At 39.7% G+C, this 18,261-nt stretch overlaps 1 protein-coding gene across 1 annotated transcript in view; it reads right to left on the reverse strand.

The window, feature by feature from the left end:
• MMP16 (matrix metallopeptidase 16) overlaps window positions 1-11,596 on the reverse strand; it is a 158,912-nt gene extending 147,316 nt beyond the window's left edge. Inside the window, exon 1 of the mRNA XM_026054549.1 lies at window positions 11,294-11,596. Within this exon, the coding sequence (XP_025910334.1) occupies window positions 11,294-11,425 (132 nt within the window). The 5' untranslated portion in view covers window positions 11,426-11,596. The remainder of the gene's footprint in view (window positions 1-11,293) is intronic.
• Window positions 11,597-18,261: the final 6,665 nt, after the last annotated feature.

An 18,261-nucleotide genomic window follows, 5' to 3' on the forward strand; every position in this document is an offset into this window, starting at 1 on the left:
TTGCTGAAAATTTAGGAAAGAAATATTCAAGAAGACATTTAAAAAACTTCAGATATAACCGATTTTTTATTTTATTTTSAACAGAGAAAAAAACAAGTTCAACCTTCTTGGTACATTTTTGAGTTGGCATCAGCTACTTAAATGTATCTTACAGGTTCTAATATCTCAATGGAAAAGACATCTAAGCAATTAATCTAGGAAGAACAATGGCTCTATCTTTATCTGATGGCTAGGACAAAAAGTGAATCCTCCTGGCAGCCAGAAGAAAAATGATGGGCTTATGCACAAAGGAACTAAAATACTGTTTTTTCCTCTAAATGAGTCTGTCAGTACAAAACAATAGAGTAGAGCTAAATATGACAAAGGAAGCTTTTCTAAGAGAAAAGATTGCAGATGTATTACTCTTCTTTCCCAAAAGCAGAGGGATCAATCTGTTATCTCCATTCCTACAAGATAGTGAAAAACTCATTGAAATAGTATGTCAGGTAGCACACACTATTCCAAATTTTTGACTTATAAATAAATAAACAAACATAAACACAAGCTGGCCAACAGCCAACTTCTTACTCTGACACAGGTAGAATCCCAAASACCTAAAACTTGTAGTAAAACCAGTATCATTGAAATTTTACACTAGACTATAATGAGACCTAAATTCTAATATTAAACACAGAAGTGAAAATTTTGGTTGAATTAATCCATATTTTACTTTAGATAATAAAAGTGCTTGAAAACATATAGCTAATTATTCTTGACGGCTCAAGGCTTTTGCCCAGAGAAATGATTAAATGTCATATTCATTTTTATCTTCTTGGGGACTGTCTATCAGACAATAGACATTAGTAAGCTTATTCTTTTCAAACACATTTTCTAATTGCTTTTTTATAAAAATGCTTAACTATCTCTTCTCTTCTKTCAAGGGCAACAAGCAGACATTCAGAGGCTCTTTTTTTAGGAAAGAAAGGCAGCCTCCAGAATCATTTAGAGTAAGGGATCAAAATAACAGTCAGAAACATTAAGTTCTTATACAATACACCAGGAAAGGGATTCAGCTTCATATTAAGGCATCTGACTGCCTGTGTTAACCTTTCCCACAGGTATAAGCGTCTCAGCACCTTCCACAATCAATTAACATCTGGATCAGGATTCAGCTATCCAAATATAAATGCCTACTGCTCTCTAGGCACTTAGACTTAGGGCTCACCACCTGCCACACAGTCTTTAACCTAAAAACATCTAGATCTGACAGAGKTATCATGTTAGTTCTGCCAGTCTTGTGCAGATACCTCAGCCATGGGGCCACTTTACATGGCGCTAGAGAGTTGCATGCAAGCACACGCATTATGCTAGCAGAGTCCATAAAAACAATCAGGTCACTCTGATAAAGACATTTGCTAATATTTGCTATATATATTTACAATATACTTATATCATAATATATTTAATATATATATTTAATGAGATTTACTATCATTAATCAGCTGAATTACTCTAAAATTGTTATTAATATGTTTCATGTTAATATGTTACTGTGTCTGAGATTGCTATTAATATAAATAAAACATCTACCCACAGCTCATTTGATCACCTAAACTTAAGTACTATMCTCTCTAACTTAATTCCATTCCTCTTATCACTGAGAAAGCAACCCTTCAGTTTGCACACTGGATGGGAAATGTAGTTCACAAAGCTCATCARGATGTTTATCAGCAAACAAATTCACTCTTCCCACATAAAACATCTTGAGATCCTTGCCTGGCAAATGTTACTTACATAATTTGCAAAGCACAGCTATTATGACAAATCACATGTGCCAGTGTCATGAACATCTAAGCTTCTGTATTTGTTGCTACTACTAACAATGTAATGTGAGAAACTGCAAAACATATATATTTAATAGAGCATAGTACTATCTACTTATCCAGAAAACTCCTACTAATCCCAACCTTACTCATTGGGTAGTAGCATTTAAATACCACAGGCATAACACTTATAGAAAATCATCATAAACTAATTAAGTCCAAGACAGTGTTCCCTATCTATATTCACCCATGTATACCTAGTGCAATATATTCCATTTATAAAAATTCCAAATGAACAAAAATTTAAACGAATTTTCATGACTCTCTGCCCCTCACTTTCATTCCAAAAAGTCAAAGAAATATATTGAATTAAATTCAGTATATGACATCTATGGTCATATACAGCYACTTTCACCTTTGACCACGCAACAGGTATCACTTTACATCAGAAACTGCCATACCAAAGGAGGAAAACACTACTGGAAATGACTCTTTAAGTGTAGTTTACCCTTCAGTTTATTTACCACATTTTTTCTCAAGTCAAATTCTTGAAGTCCTACCACTGTGGACTTCTAAATTTTGGTTTGAAAAAGCACCAGTAAAAGTAYGGCAGTAAATGGTGCACTAGTGGAGAAATAGGCTCTATTACTTAGTAAGTCCCATCTCTGTTATCTATGACTCTGTCATGACTGATGATTTTTCTTGGCTACAGACTGCTATCTGTAGGAAGGCAATCTGAAGGAAGAGAAAAAGAAAAGAAAAAAAAGAAAAAAAAGAAAAAAAAAGAAAAAAAAAAAAACGGAAAAGGAAAAGGATGATAAGCAGGAGGAAACTGGAAAACTGGAAAGAGGATCATAAGGTGAACTCTAGGTAGAGGAATCCTGAAGGACAAGATTGATTTTCCACCTCTATCATACTTATTATGCCAACACAAGTACTTCTGCATCAGCTCTTGCTTTCTGTGCCTCATTTCCCCTCTACTGACTCTTCTCACATCCAGGGCATACATACATATGTGTGTGTGTGTGTGTGTGTGTGTGTGTGTGTATATGTATGTATGTATATGTATATATGCACACACACACTGCATATATGAGCAGTATGCATGTCTACTTTTAAATGACAAAAACATTAATACTTAGAGCCAATGCTCTAAGGCCAAATTTCTATTGCATTTTATTAAAAAACACAAATATTCAATATTCAAATATTCYTGTGAGGCAATTCCCATATATATAATTCCCGTATATAGAAAATTTTGTATTATTAAACATACACTCAGTCTGAATCAACATACATTACATATTTAAAGATACTTGTTTATTTAAATAAGTATTACACTTTGATAACYGCATTTTGAAGCAAACTATTTCCTTTCATATTTAGGCAAACACAATCTTGCTCACGCTTTCATTCTGAAAGAGAATGAACACTGCATACATTCAGGCATCTTATGTCATTCCTCATGTAAAGGTACTGAAAATATTTTCTGAAAATTATTTCTAACAAAAAGATTATTTGGTATTAATCTTAAAATAAGAGGGGGGAAAAAAGTTTAAAAACAAGTGTCAGAGTGTTATTACAGGCATTTTCACCTTTCTGCTGTGATACTTGTCTTTCAAGTATACTCAATACTTGAATTATTAYAAATTTTGTTTGGTCATCTGTGTATTTATTTTTTATGATATTCCAGAATCTTTTTTGTTATTAAAAATGTTAAAGTACTCTGAGTCAAAAAATGAAGAGATAGATTCTTAGCTTTTTTATATCACTTTTCTCTTGACATGCCTTGGAAAAGGCAGCAAATGATCTTTAGTTATTCCAGTTCAAGTATGAGGTATGGAAGTACGAGGAATCTTGATGGAGATGGTCACACAACATAGTCCTCCAGCCCCTCCCAGAACAATGCCTCCATCATATACTTTCATTTTTTCCTACATAATTAATAATCATTACAATACATACAATACTTAAAACAATCAGGGAGATAACAAATACCAGTAACACAAAAGTAGACATTCAATGCAAGCACGACAAATTATAAAAGTATCCGAATCCAGTGCTTCATAATCAACAAGACATTGAAAAATGGAACACAGTGCTGCTTTTTTGATATGCACAGAGGATGCCTTGCATAAAAGATCTTGCTCGCCAAGACCAAAATCATGCTGTGGATTTAACCATATAATACTATTACTACTAACAATATTAATAGATTTTATTGGATGGAAGACAGATCGGTTATTTTGCTTGCCATTAAACACATTCAATGCAGCAGGCAAAGCCCTGCATGCAGACATCCTCTCAGTGTGAGAAGACAGGGGCCAAAAGGCATTTGCTAGAACAATGTTGCACAGCAAAATATTACGGTTAAAAAAAGTGACAGGATTGTCACCTCTAACCAGGATAATGTCCAAGAATGAAGTAATTAAAATCTCCATTCAAACTTTGTGAAAGTATGTTCCTTCCTACCAAAGGGAACGAAAGAGATGCTTGTTTTTTCTGGCTTGCTAACTATTTTGTTTTTAAGAAACTGATAATGTTTGGACCTTGCCAACCTGTATTTCACACTAGTAAGTGGAAATGTGATTATATGTCAGCAAAAATGTACAGAATCAGAGAAGCAAAACAGCTGTTTCTCTACGAGATGTGAGAGATTAAAAAAAAAAAAAAAAACACTTTTGAGGTTAGCATTGCTTTTAGAAGATTATGCACAGAAATTTTGAAAACAGTCAATTTTTCAAAATGCCAAAGGTAAAAAACCTAATACCATGTTCATGTATCACCATCAAGTATGTCATAAGAGTGGGAAAAGCAGACAAAAATCTGTACAGATCAATCTTACAGTGACTCCTTTATCACCTTTATCCAGGACTGCAGGAAGAAAAAGGCATCTGCAGACCAAGAGGCAGCAATAGGGACACCTCCTTCCTGGTCTTGGAGCCACAGGAGTCCTTTGGAGAAGCAGCCGTACGGAAGCTGTGTCTTTCTGCCACCCAGAGCACACAACCTTCGTTAGAAAGAATCCATGACCACACTGGCCCATTCTACGCTACTGTTTCACACAAGAGCCAATCATGATACATAAAGAATTTTAAAATAATAAACAAAGTATTTTTCATACACAGCCAGAAAACAATTGTCAAATCATATGCTTATGAATATGTTTTCATTCAGTGTAATAAAGACTGCTTTGTTCTACAGAGAGAAAGCATCAAGGGACTTGACTGTTCTACAGGATCACTGCCACTCATCGATTCAGCTGCACATCTCTTTTGTGGCAATAGGAATAATCTTTATATACATTTTTAAATGTCTTTCCAAACCGTAGGTTCAAGTCTCAGCACTTGAGATCAGAACTCCTAATGCTAAGCACAGAAATCAATGAGATACAAGGGGCTGCCTCACACACTGAAGCCTGGATCTCGAAATTAAAAGGAAACTTTACGCATGACAAAAACATCTCAAAGAGCACCTAGGCCAATTAGGTACTTCTGTTCTTCCAAAGGTGTGTCAGGACTGCTATGATYCCTGCTAAAGTGTAGATACTCCTTAGCTAGAGTAAACCAGCTGTTAATAAGACACACTGTATCAACATTTGTAGTTAATAAGTAAAGCCACAGAAATAATTTTTTCTATTTCTGTAGTTCCTGTTGATTTTAATTCATGACAGAAATAAGTTGTTTCCACTTATTTGTTCTTACTGTAGAGCAAAGATGCTTATAATGAATGACGATAAGCAGGGACATGAATGAAGAGTTGCCAGGCAACCCATAAATAAAGTTTTGCACGACAGCACGACCTCTCTTTAAAAGATAAACCTCTAATCATAATTATTTCTCAAATCCATTCCTGTGCCTAGTAAAATCATGCTTGCAGCATGATTTTGAAATGAAACGAAATCTATCATTTGACATATCACAGATATCAAATTAAATAGACTTAACCTGCCCTTCAGACTACGCTCAACAGCAGGGATTCAGGAGAGTGCACAGGTTGGACAGCTAATTGCAATGCTAAGCAGAGAAGTAATGCACATTAAGCAATTTAAATGGGGACACTGAAAAACTTACATTAAGATTCTTCAAAAAGCATAAACACAAGGTCTTCCAGCTTTTAACTCCACAAAATATTCRTAGACTAAATGAAAAGAATGCGATAAACTTCCAAACACTAGATACAGTTTAAAATGTTTTTAAAAATCTATATAACATGGTGTTGTACCTTTATAAACTCTTACGACTCAGCCCTGACAAGTGCATAAGCAGAACTGAGGTGCCTAGAGCAAGCGCTGACCTTTCAGATGGATTCAAATAAAACTGACAAAGAGCAGCATAAATCYCAAGCCAGTTAAAGACTATATACACTCTGGAATGGTTATCTATGAGCGAGAAGAGCTTGGGTTTGTTCAGGATTTTTAGTAGGCTAATAAATCATACATTTATTTTACCAAGATCTAATGTTAGCAATACATATCTTGGTAGGTTTATCTTGTACTAACAACGGTGATTAAGTAAATCTCTTTACTCAACCATTCTATGTGTTTCCTTCAGGAGACTTGAGAATCCCTAATGACTGTGGTGCTTATGCACCAAATAGTTAAAAATTTGCAATCCCAAAGTAAGATGAAGACCATTTGCAAAAAATTCTCTCTTGCAATTGTCTAACATACTACATAGATTGTGAACTCTTAAAAGCAAAAACCATCCTCTCAATCCGTACTCAAACAACATAAAAGAAAGAGAATCCATAAGCTCTCCTGCAACATTAATAACACAAAATTATCTCATACTTCACAGTAGGAAATTGATCTATTGGAATTCTCGCAAATATGAATTACAGTTTAAATTATAGCAAAGAATGCAATATGCTACATAATAGTCTCAGTATATATTTCTTCATATCAAATTCAAGTCACTTCATTACACAATAGGTATCAGAACAAGGAAGAAAAAAAAAAAAAGTGTCCAGTTGCCTACCAGCAAAAATTTTCTGGTCTGTTTTCTCCTTTTGTAAATATACCTCTTTCTGCTCATCAGAAGCCTTACAGTAGAGTTTCTTCATATTTATCTTTCCTCAGTAACCAGGCAGGAAATACACCACTTTCCATCTCTATCTAGATTTTTACTGAAAAATATTTCAACCACCGGCCAGTTCCAACACTTGATTCAAATAACCCCTCTCCATCCTTCTTGTAATTTTAACTTGAGCTTCATGCTCTAACAAAAAAAAGGAGATCGATCAGTAGATGTACTTYATCCAAGATCACAAGTCAGAACTTAAATAAAATTTGTAAAAGGTGATACTGAAATATTTTTTAGTTTTTTTTTTTCAATTACAAGCTGAATAATTAAACTTGTACATTTTTAAGCTTAGAAAGACCCAAAGACTATGGAGAAAAGGTTATACAATACTATGCAGCAGGAGCTGGCAGCTAATTGTAAAGTTTATTACCAATGAAAAGAATGGGGTTCTCAGCCACTTACTACCATGGAGAAAACTGACAGTCTATCTCTGAAGTTTTGATTCCACTGTATTTTGTTCCATAATATGCAATTTATCTGTCACACATCTGAAAATAGGAGAAAAGACTATTGTTTTAAAGAGTTGCTCACACTAAAGTAAGATTCAGTTTAAAATCTCCCCAAGGGATTCAAGACTGTATGTTTAGCATTAGAAGGAAAATAGAGAATAACCATCTGGTTTTTAAAAGAGATGAAGGAACATGCATTGTGTCTTGTGTTTCCCACATCATGGATGCAGTTATGAGCCTCCAAACACATCTTTGCTCAATAGGCTTTACCCAGGCACCCTGCTGGATACCGTTACTCATGGGAGTAAAAATATGTGTTATTAGATCTGAGATGAAGCTTATTCTATGTTTTGCTGATCTTGTCGACCTTTTTACCCCCATTTACAAAATGGTGACTTTTTTTCGTGCTTTTTTCCCCCATTTACACATGGTGACATTTTTTTCGTGATAACATTTATGATAAATATATAGTTAATATTTAATAGTAAGCAAAATTATTCCAATCACTGTTTCAGTGGTGGACATTGATATGCTCCTATTCTGCCAAAGTCAGGCAATAGTAGGAAAACTCTAGCCTGACATTCTTTTATTGGCGCAATCATTTATTGATGTTACAGATCAATAATTTGGCACTGGGAATACAATGCTAACAGTGCAGTCCTTAGTTTTTCTCATGATGTCAAAAACTTTTACAAAGTGCTCAACAAAATGCCACTGGCAGCCAGTAAACGCTGAAAATTAATGCCAAAATCCTCCCACAATGAAGAACATGTGAACCAAACTTCATCCCGATTACTTAAACTATCCACTTACAACCTTCCCTAATGCAGCTTTATCACAGGGCTCTCACTGACTCCAGCAGTAAATGTGAGCCCCTGGAGCCCCTGTACTACCTGATCTGAACCATGCTCAGCTATGGCCTTTAGATGAAACACCGAGTGCATGAATATAGTTCAGAATTCAGAATTCATTGGAAGTTCAAGATCTCATTCATGTAGATGTTGGCCAAAAGAAATTCTACAGAAGGACAATAAAAAAAAAAAAAAAAAAAAAAAAAAAAAAAAAAAAAAAAAAAAAAAAAAAAAAAAAAAAAAAAAAAAAAAAAAAAAAGAATAGCAGTGTTCATAACAGCTTGTAAGCTTTGTGGCTTTCTTTGAAAAGACAACATGTTATTATAATGTTTTTGAACTACATATCTCTCAAGACTGTGCGTCTGGCTCACAGCCTAACAAACGTGCACTCTAACAAACAAACACACAAACAAGCCAACGCTGTTACACAATTCCTGTTCCTTGCCCAGGATTAAATGAGACAACTACAAGAACCAATAACTGATTTTCAAATTTGTAACATTCTAAGATTACTATCTACACATTACTGAAAGAGAAAAGAAGAATTAAAAAATAAATGCTTTCCAATCATCCTAAGCATTTGTTCGGTGGCATTTCATTCAAGTAAATGTACCTTGCTTCTTTCCTGGACCCCACTTTGCCCATTTATTCCCATTATCATGAAAAAGAAATTTCTCATAAATGTTCACAATTTACTAACAAGTACAGCTGTCTAATGCACTTTGTGCTGACACATGGAACTGTAGGTACTGTTCATGAACGCTGTTGCCAAGTGCACTGCCTCAGATTTCCCCTGCTTTTCAGCCGTTTGCTGTTTCCAACAAAGGTGAGAGGAATTTTCAGTGCTACCCAAACAATGTAAACAAAAGAATGGCTGTTCTGGGTCAAACCTCAGATCCGTCTAGCCCAAGACTCTTTCACTGGCAATGGTCAACAGCAGCAGCATGCGGAAAAGTGCCAGATTAGGGCACCTCGTGCATACAGAAGTACTTCCCTGGAACAGCCTTCTAACTCGCAGCAATTTGTGGCTCAGAGACTTAGATATGAAAAGAAACTGAGGGAGCTGGTATGTGACACACTGTTCTGAAAGGGCAGTGAGGAAGAACGGGAGATGGTTTATTCAAGAGGGGRAAAAAAAAAAAAGAAAAGAAACGTKTCCCCTCATCACACAGGCACCGCTTCATTCCACCAACCAATGTTTCTTCCTCCTAAATATTGCCTTTTGCCCTCAAAATGTACTGTTGTCCATATGGAAGAGGCAGCAAAACTGACAGTGTTTCCCTTCTTTCCTCACAAAACCTCCTTCTGACTGGAGCTGGCCTCCTGTTCCTATTCCACTTGACTAAACCATCCTTCTCTCCTCCCACACTAGCTCCATCTGCCGCCCGTCTCTCCAGCAGAGCCAGATGCCAGCAAAGCAGACTACTGTGGGAGGAGAAAGTTCTGTTTCTGGAATTTCTTCCCTACACCCTGCAGGGGGCCAGGCAGGCTGCGATGCCTGGAGAGGATGCAGCGAGCAACTTCCTCTCTTGCACGCTGCCTTCCTCTGCTCGATAAGAGGAGGCAGCTGAGGACATGAGGGAAGGCAGGACACAAACTTCAGCGTGCGCTCTGAAATCTTCCAMTTTGATATATACGTTCTAGGAGTCTCACAATTATAAAGCAGCCTCCAGCATGTGAGACGCTGCATGGGCACGTCAGAAGACTGRAGTCTTCAGCCCCGAGAGAGCTCACGGTCAGTCGGGAGGGGAGAGATGGAYGTGCCAAAAATAATAACCAAGAGTATCTCCAGAGACAGACAGAGAAAAAGCAAAGGGATAATGGTGAAGAGAGGAGACCTTCATGACGGGGTGAAGGGATCATACTTTGTGGAGAGATGTGAAGCACAGAGAGAAGCTGGAGGTGCGGGGTGTTACACTGGGACAGCATCCCCTGTGGTGAGGGGATACATTGGTAGAAAGGGTCAAGCGAACACAGGAAAAAAAGAAAAAGTGGGTTTTTTTTTTATGTTTAAGGAGATTTTGCATGGGGCAGAGGGAGAGGAAGTGCAGAGCGGAACTTCAGAGAAAAAGGGAGAAAGCCTAGGGGCAGAGGAGCGTGTGTGGGAGTAGCCCTGCCATAGGAAGGGGCGAGAAGGAGCATGCCCGAGTGAGGACAAGAGCTCCAGGAGGAGAGAGAAGCTAGTGCATCTAAGTGCGAGACAGCAATAGGCACAGGCTTCGTTTCCACCAGGGAAAGAGCTCAGAGAAGGCAAGAAAGAGAAGACACAAGAGTCAGTACGGGCGGTGCATCAGGGCAGGAGAAAGTTTGGAGTGGGACCGACGGGACATAAGTAAGAGTGGAAACACAGACCTAAGAGCAAAGAGGAATCAAATGTATGGGAAGTTGAAAGAGCCAATGTAGATCGGGAAAGACACATGCAGCAAGAAAGATGAGGGACTTGGACAGCATCAGGCTAAAAGAAATCACACTGGAACAGATGAAGGAAGAAGGCTCGARGTAGAGTGACAAGGGGGCAAAAAAAGGAATGAGGAAAACATGCAAGAGGGAAAGTCCGTCAAAGAGCATCGCTCATTGAAAGCCATTATGTAAAGCCCAAAACTGCAAAACTGGGAGTGTACCGWGCAATGACTGAGATGCACGTTCACTGGGGTTTTATGGCAGCAGGAAATTGCTAGGGTTGCCTTATCGAGGTATTCCCAAATTCTGTCTCTCTCAGAGAAAAATCCTGGTCCTCCGCACCCTCTAACTTTTGCGCTGCAGTTGCACCTTCACGCCGTTTGCTTCACTATTTCTAGCAGCGACTCCCTCCGTTAAAGTGGAGGGGGGCGCCGGCACAAAAAGCCTTTTCTGTTGTTTTCCTGTGGGACGCGGGGGCAGGAGGCGCCTCCAGGCTCCTCTCCCCGCGCCCCCCGCGCTTCCTTCCATTCATCGCGGCTCGCGGCAGGGCCGAGGCGCGGGGGGCAGCGCGGGGCGGCGCATCCAGCAGCCCACCCGGACGCGCCCGCATTTCCTCGGCTCTCGGGGAATTGCGGAGGGCAGGGAGGGAGGGAGGCGACCGCGCCAAGGGAGCGAACCCGCTCGCACGCGCGGACGGCCGGGCTCACCTCCACATTGAAATACTGCTCCGCTCTGCACGCCGCCGCACATAAAATCCAAAGGAAGGCTTGCAAGAAAAACACCCTGGGCTGAGGCACGAAATCCAACCGGCTTCCAGTGCTGGATGCGAGTACGACCATAGTGAAGCGTGCCTCAACGGATGGAAGATCCCGCTGTCCGCCCTCTCTCTCGCTGTTCCCCCGGCAGGCACACAAACAAACCAGCCCCCTCCCGTGTCGGCGGAGCGCCGGCAGCGCAGGTTCACCCACAGCGGCGGCGGCAGGAGCGGCAGGAGGAGGAGGCAGCGGCAGCCGCCCCTCGGCCCCGCCGGCGGCGGCAGCGGCAGCAGCGGCGGCGGCAGCGGGGTCAGCTCTGGCTCATCCTCTCCGCCAGCCCCGCCAGGAGGGAATGTGGCGTCCGAGTGCAGCCGCAGCCCCTGCGCGGCTCCGCTCTGCCCAGCAGCGGCGGCCGCCTCTCCGCGGCGCCCTCCTCCTCCTCCTCCTTCCACTCCTCCTCCTTCTCCTCCCCCCGATGCCGCCGCCGCCTCCTCCTCCTCCTGCTGGCGGGGAAGGCTGGCCCGGCGCGGCCGCCTCCCGCTCCGCTCGGCTCCGCTGGGCGCCCCCCCGCTCCAGAACGTTCAGCCGGGATCCACAGCGCCCCGCCCGGCCCTTGGAGCGAGGCTCCGCGCCGCGGCTGCGGGGCGGGTCGCGCCCGGCGGGGCCTCGCGCAGGCGGCCGCGGAGCGGAGGCGGCCCCGGCCCCAGCCCCGTCCCCCTCAGCCAGACACGGCCCCGCGCCAGGGAGGGGGCATGAGGGCAGGCGCGCGCTGCCTCGCGGCCGTTGAGGTGACCGTTAACGCGACCGTTAACGGCCGCCGGGGCGGCAGCACTGGCTGCTGCCACGTTCGCTGGCTTCGCCGCCGTGCAGCGGCGCGGGGGCCGAGCCCGGCCCTTAGCGCAGAGCCCCCGGGGCGGGTGAGGCGGCTCGGTCGCCACGTAGCCACCGGCGGGGCCCAAAGGGCCTCGTGCCTTCAGTGCCCGCCGAGGAAAGTGTGAAATCACTGCTGGTACAGTTCACAGGGGGTGAAGCGGTCATAGTGCGGTTARCAATGGCACAAACGAGTCACTTACCAAAAAATAGGGTAACTGGAAATCTTGTACTGCCAAATAATGTGGTCAYATGCTTATAAGACAGGAAGTATGAATCAAACACAGCGTAGCCAACTGTAATCTGGATGTTGTGATGTTCAGAATGCCTTGCGATTAGCACAGATTAAAAACTTGCATTTTTTTGTTGCAATTTTATGGTTAACAGGGCATTTTATGCAACCCTTTGGTATGTTAACAGGATTATCAAGTCAGAAGAAGGTGATCTGGTCCGTAACGTTGATGAGACAAGCTGTTGAAATGCGCATCTTGTTCAGGTACGTACTTAAAAGCAATTCCAAGATTTGAAAAATTATTTTTGCCCGTAATTCTCAAAATCTAAAGTGGTTTCAGCATGATGTAGAAGACACCTCTCAAATAGATGATTGAATTCTGGAAAGCTAGAATTAAAACACATTCACGTTAGACCCATGAAATGTTGATAACACCTAACGACTAGAGCATGAGGAATGTGGTGGGTTCTCCATCATGTTCTGCCAAAAATAGAATTTAAACGGAATCCCTTGTGTGATAGATACCATGTTTTTCATGTTAACTAAATTGAAGGCATTTTATGTGCTTCACATCATTAGTGACATGGATGATRGAATCAGCAGGAAGCTCAAAGAATCTGTAGGCATTTTGGAGGACAGTATCAAAAATCAAAATTAYGTTTGCACAATGGAGAAATAGACCAAAAACATCAAGAAGAAATTGGAGACTGAAAAAATGCAAATTATATTTAGGAGAAAAAAAAAGTAAAAGCAAAACAATACTGTTAAAAGAGCAGCGTTTCCGAAAAGAATCTGGGGGCTGTAATGGACTGTAAATATGAGTCAGCAGCATGCTGCAGTTGGAGAAGGGAAAAGTCTCATTGTGCAATGTGTTAAAAGGTGTGCAGTACATCTGACAGGACAGCTGAGTTTTATGCTAGGGCTTGACGAAGCCAACTGTTTGGTCTCAAACTATAGAGTACAGAGGAAAATAACAAAACATTTAGAATGTAAGACATATGCGGAAAAGTTGAAAGTTTGTTTAGTCTGAGAAGCGAGCAGATAAATAGTCGCTCTATGTGGAAAGTGTTGCTGTAGAAAGGACATGAGTATTTGATTTTTTCTGGGTTCTGCATGAAGGAAAAATAAATGAACTAAATTACTCAAAGTTCAGATTTGATGTTAGAAAAAGCTTTCTAATATATGAAGGTAGTTGCATTTGGAAAAAAAACTTTATAGTGGAAGGGTAGAGTCTCTTTCTTGTAGAGATTTGATAATATTATAGTTCTGCTGTCCATTCTCAGTGCAATGGTTTGGGTTTTATCATCTTAATAAACCTGCTTCTAATATTTCAATAATCTCTTTCCTTTTATTAATGTATGTTTTAACTGCTATAACTGCTGTCAAAGCAGTATTTCCTTTATATAGTCTCTTGTTTCTCTCCTTCTCCTAAAGGGCTTTTTCCTTGTTTTCTGTCATAGTGAGCATTAGCTCTATTTTTGCTCCTTTATTTTGTACAGTATGTCATTACTGTAATATGTGGAAATGGAAACGGAAATGGAAATAGATATGTTCCTGTAGTGTGATTTCATTCATCTCCTGTGTCAGTACTGCTGTATTTGTTATAGAAAGCACRGAGCTATGAATACAGCAGCCTCCTTCCTCTACACTATATCCGTTACCAAAAGGAAGAGGAAAAGCACCAGTGGGGTTAAAACAGTAGGACAGACCTGTGGGGAACAAAAGCATCTGAATATTTGTATGTGTTTATGACAGAGAGAGGCCATTCAGATAAAGAGAGAGATTGGTGGGGAAAGAGAGCAGCAATGTATGACTATGAGTGCCAAGGGAAGAGAAAAGCCATGTGAAGGGCAAAAAAGATCTTTGAAGTGAAAAATATAATTCAAGATGCTTGTGTGAGGGAAGAAATGCCAGCAGTGATGGGAAAGGGTCTTGAATATTTATAAGTAATCTGTGGGCAGGAATATGTAGGAGGAGGGTCAGAGCCTCATGGGATGTGTAAGAAGGAAGAGGGGAATATGGATATTTAAAACTCCATGCAACGGGCTCTTTGTAAGTATCTGTCTTTGGGAGTATGAGACTGTAAAAAGAAGACAGAAAAGACAACAGGAAAGGTGAAATAGGCTACATACCCCTTACAGGTAGAATACAACCTACACCTTTTTCATGGAATAAAGAAAAATCCAGGTGGAAAGAGCTATATGTTGAAATACGTGGATGATTCAAGACGTTAACTCTTAAAGCGTCTTGCAGATTTCCATCTTTAACTGTATAAAATACCTATATATTTTCTTCTGTTCTTTACCAATTACTAGCAATAATTAGCAAACTGAACAGGGAGTACGTTTATAGGAAAGCAAAATTGGAAATCTAATCCAAGCATTTGTTCCTAGTTTACAGTGTAATTTCCCTGTCTCAAAAGCTATTTTGAGGGCAAAATCTCTTATGAGACAGTTGTGAGGCCTTTACTTATTTTGATATTCATGGTGACCGGGTCCTTTTCAGTCCTAGATCAAGTGTTTTCTGATTTCCTGAACCTTAGAGAAATGACCAAATAAAATAGGGATAGAAAGTAGGGAAGTAGGRATAGAAAATACCTACGCTGTAGCTGAGGACCAAGAGAAATACATTACAAAGAGGAAGAAGATAGAGGAYGAAAAACATCATGAAGGACACATTAACAAAATAATTCCTTTTTTTTCAATATTTTCATAACATTTTTAATAACATAAGTTGATATGGGGTTAATAGTGAACAACAGCTCTGAAAAAAGCTACTGAAACAGCCAAGTTCCTGTCTAGCTGTTACATCAAACTTTATTTTCTCTGCTTTATGACAGTTTGCTTGCTGGTGTTTTCACTCCCACTCGTGGTGCATTCTCTCCATGCTTTTTGATACTTGGCTGCAGGTGCAGCAGCGATTTCCACAATGTGTGTGAAATCCAGCGAAAGCGTTTCCTACGCCCAAGGCCTCACATATGGTCCCTCTGTCTTCTGGGCTGTGTTGGTGGCTGCTTCCTGAGTTTACCAGGATGCCAGAATGGCAGCTCAGCTATCGTTGCAAGTGTTTAACAGTTCGTGTTGAACATTCTCTCCTCCAGGTTACAAAGGGCCTTCTATATGAGACTGATACTGTTAAAAACTGACAAAATAATACATTACACAGAGCAAGTAACGGACTTGAGGAGAAAGAAGCAAGGCATTCTGAGAAAATATTCTGGCATAACAGAACAGCTTGAAAGGTGACTGAAATGCCCATAGTACTCTTGGGAATATTAAAACATTTAGTCAACAAAGAAGCAAACAGGCATTTTTCATAAACATTTTGTTTTATAAATATTAAAAGTTTTCATTCCTGAGTGGCTCCTATAAACATAAAAGCCTTAAAAACCCTATATTAAGTTGGATATACTTTGGAAGGTAATTATCCCTGCTTTTGTGTTGCTGCAACCTGGCTGTTCTATAGCAACATTGATTAAAGTAGATTTATATATGTATATATATAAATAGATTAATAAAATAAAAAGTGCAATTGTACTTAGAACCTGTGTCACTGATTATGTTGCTCACGGACAGTAATTTTACACTGCCTATTTGCAGGCTTCAGTGCATTTTCACTACAATTTTTTAAAATATGTTTACAGCATAAATTAATGTTTGTTGAGTTAACCAGTGAAAGGAAAATCTGGCCAACTGGAATTAGAGAGAAATGGTATTTTTCACTTGAAGAGTGAACCTAAGATTATGGAATGTCCCATATGTCTGGCAAAGTGAGTATCAATTAAATAGGTAAAAATGTTAGCATTTAAATAGCACTGATGAGTTTCAGAGTTAATTGCCTGTGCCATTAGTTAAATTATTGCATCTTGTAGAGGTGGTGTTCTGCAGTCTGAGGAAGGCAACAATGCGTCAAGTCATACTTGACTTACTTTTTAAGGGGAATTTTATCTTTGAGGCATAGAGTTTTTTAATATTTACTTTTACATGAAATTAAAGATGAGATACTGAAAAAAAAAATTCTCTTTGGAAGCCCTAGAAGTGGATTCACTTCCCTGAGAAACATAGAATACATGTGTCTCCTTAAGGCCATCTTAGTGTAGTATTCAAATATGAGCCTGGGTCATTAGAGCCGTTTGAAGTGGAAAGCCGGCAGGCTGCACTTGTGAAGAGAGAGCACTATGAACAATAGAAAATGTATTTTCAGGGAGTCCACTTGAAAGACTATCTGAAGAAGCCAGTCTGCAAGACACAGAGTTCATCTAAGGTTAAGCTCATATATTGCTGTGTTCTGCAATATAGATACACCCAAATTGACAGATACCTATCTGATAGAAATGGCTATTCAAGTGAGAGAGGAAAAGTCACGCACAGAGGATTCAGTTTCCCTATGTCTAGACTCCTCCAATTACAGCCCATTTGTTTTCCCCTTTTATTGGCAAACTTTATTTCCGCTTTAGGGTAATCTTAGCATCCTTTTTCTCAAGTTTCCTATTTTTTGTCATTTGAGAAATAGTGAGCAGGTCAAAGAACACTATAAAATAATGCATATTCTCATGAGACTAGTATTTGAGTTTCATTTACAATCTCAGCGTTGTAGCTGGTGTGCTGAAATGATCCAATAAGCAACATTTAACAATTTCAGAAATACATGCTTTTGAGTGTGAGAATATGGAAGTGTTGGTGGGCTGTTTTAAACCCAGTATCCCAAGTGAAAAAAAGTAGGAAAGATGAAGGGAAGGAAAGGCTCAGAAAGGAATTCTGGGCATACTAGGGCAGACAGAGGTCTGCTAGGGCTGCACTATTTGAAAGTGCATCACACCCAGGATCCAGTTACACTGTAAGAGATTATCTCACCTGTTGCAGTGAGATAATAAATATTCCATTGTGGAATATTAATTTGAACCTGATTCCATTTTGTGTTTTTTTTTTGGCTCTGCTCCTTTCATTAAGCAATATTTAGTTCTTCTGTTTTAAATATAGTTTACTTCTCAATAAGAGCTATATTAACACTTTATCGTATAGATGGTTTTAGTTTAGGTGGCCAAGGTGGCCTTGGACAGAGAGGATGGGCATGAGTTTAAAGTAACTGAGCTTCAACTGAATTTTACTGTTTTATTTTTTTTCAGCATTCATTTTTTTTCATGTCCATGTAGCTGTTTTTGCTATTTCAACAGCAGTCATGTGCAACAACAGGAATTTCAAGATACCATATTGTAAGGGTCAAGGTGTTGTAGATACAGTTACTGGAGGGAGACATTTCTTAGGATCTGGTATCCAATCTTAATTTTCTCGAGCATTCCTTCTGAAAAGGGGCTACATGAATTGTTTACGGTGTCCCTTAAGTATCTTGCCGCAGTATTACAAAGACTTGTTTCAAACCTGCCTGTATATATGATTGTGTTGTAGGTATTAGTAGCATAGAGCATCAGAAACAGATTTAAATTCATTATTTTTCTGGTGCTAAACTATTTATTACACTTTGAAGAAAAATGTTTGTACATAGCTAATGGTAAAGGTGAAGTTGGCAACCTAAGAGGAGCTAGATAAGCAGTCTAATTGCCTATGTGTACTCTGAGAGGAATAGAGAGAAACTTGGTAAATTGTGAAATGGTCTTTTAGAAAATCTTACTGGTTCAGGCTGATGTGACCTGTGCAATTTAGGAAAAACAAAGTCACAAGAAAAATAAATAAGTTATTTCCAAGACACCACAGGCAAATTTTTGCTGTGTACAAAATACAAATTCAAATACATTCAGAACCCTTTTTAGACCTTTAAATTACATTTCTTAAAGTAAGCCAGTAGATTTGTATATTTTCAA

This window comes from Nothoprocta perdicaria, unplaced genomic scaffold, assembly GCF_003342845.1.
Source record: "Nothoprocta perdicaria isolate Ctin4 unplaced genomic scaffold, notPer1 scaffold_122, whole genome shotgun sequence".
NCBI classification, from domain to species: domain Eukaryota; kingdom Metazoa; phylum Chordata; class Aves; order Tinamiformes; family Tinamidae; genus Nothoprocta; species Nothoprocta perdicaria.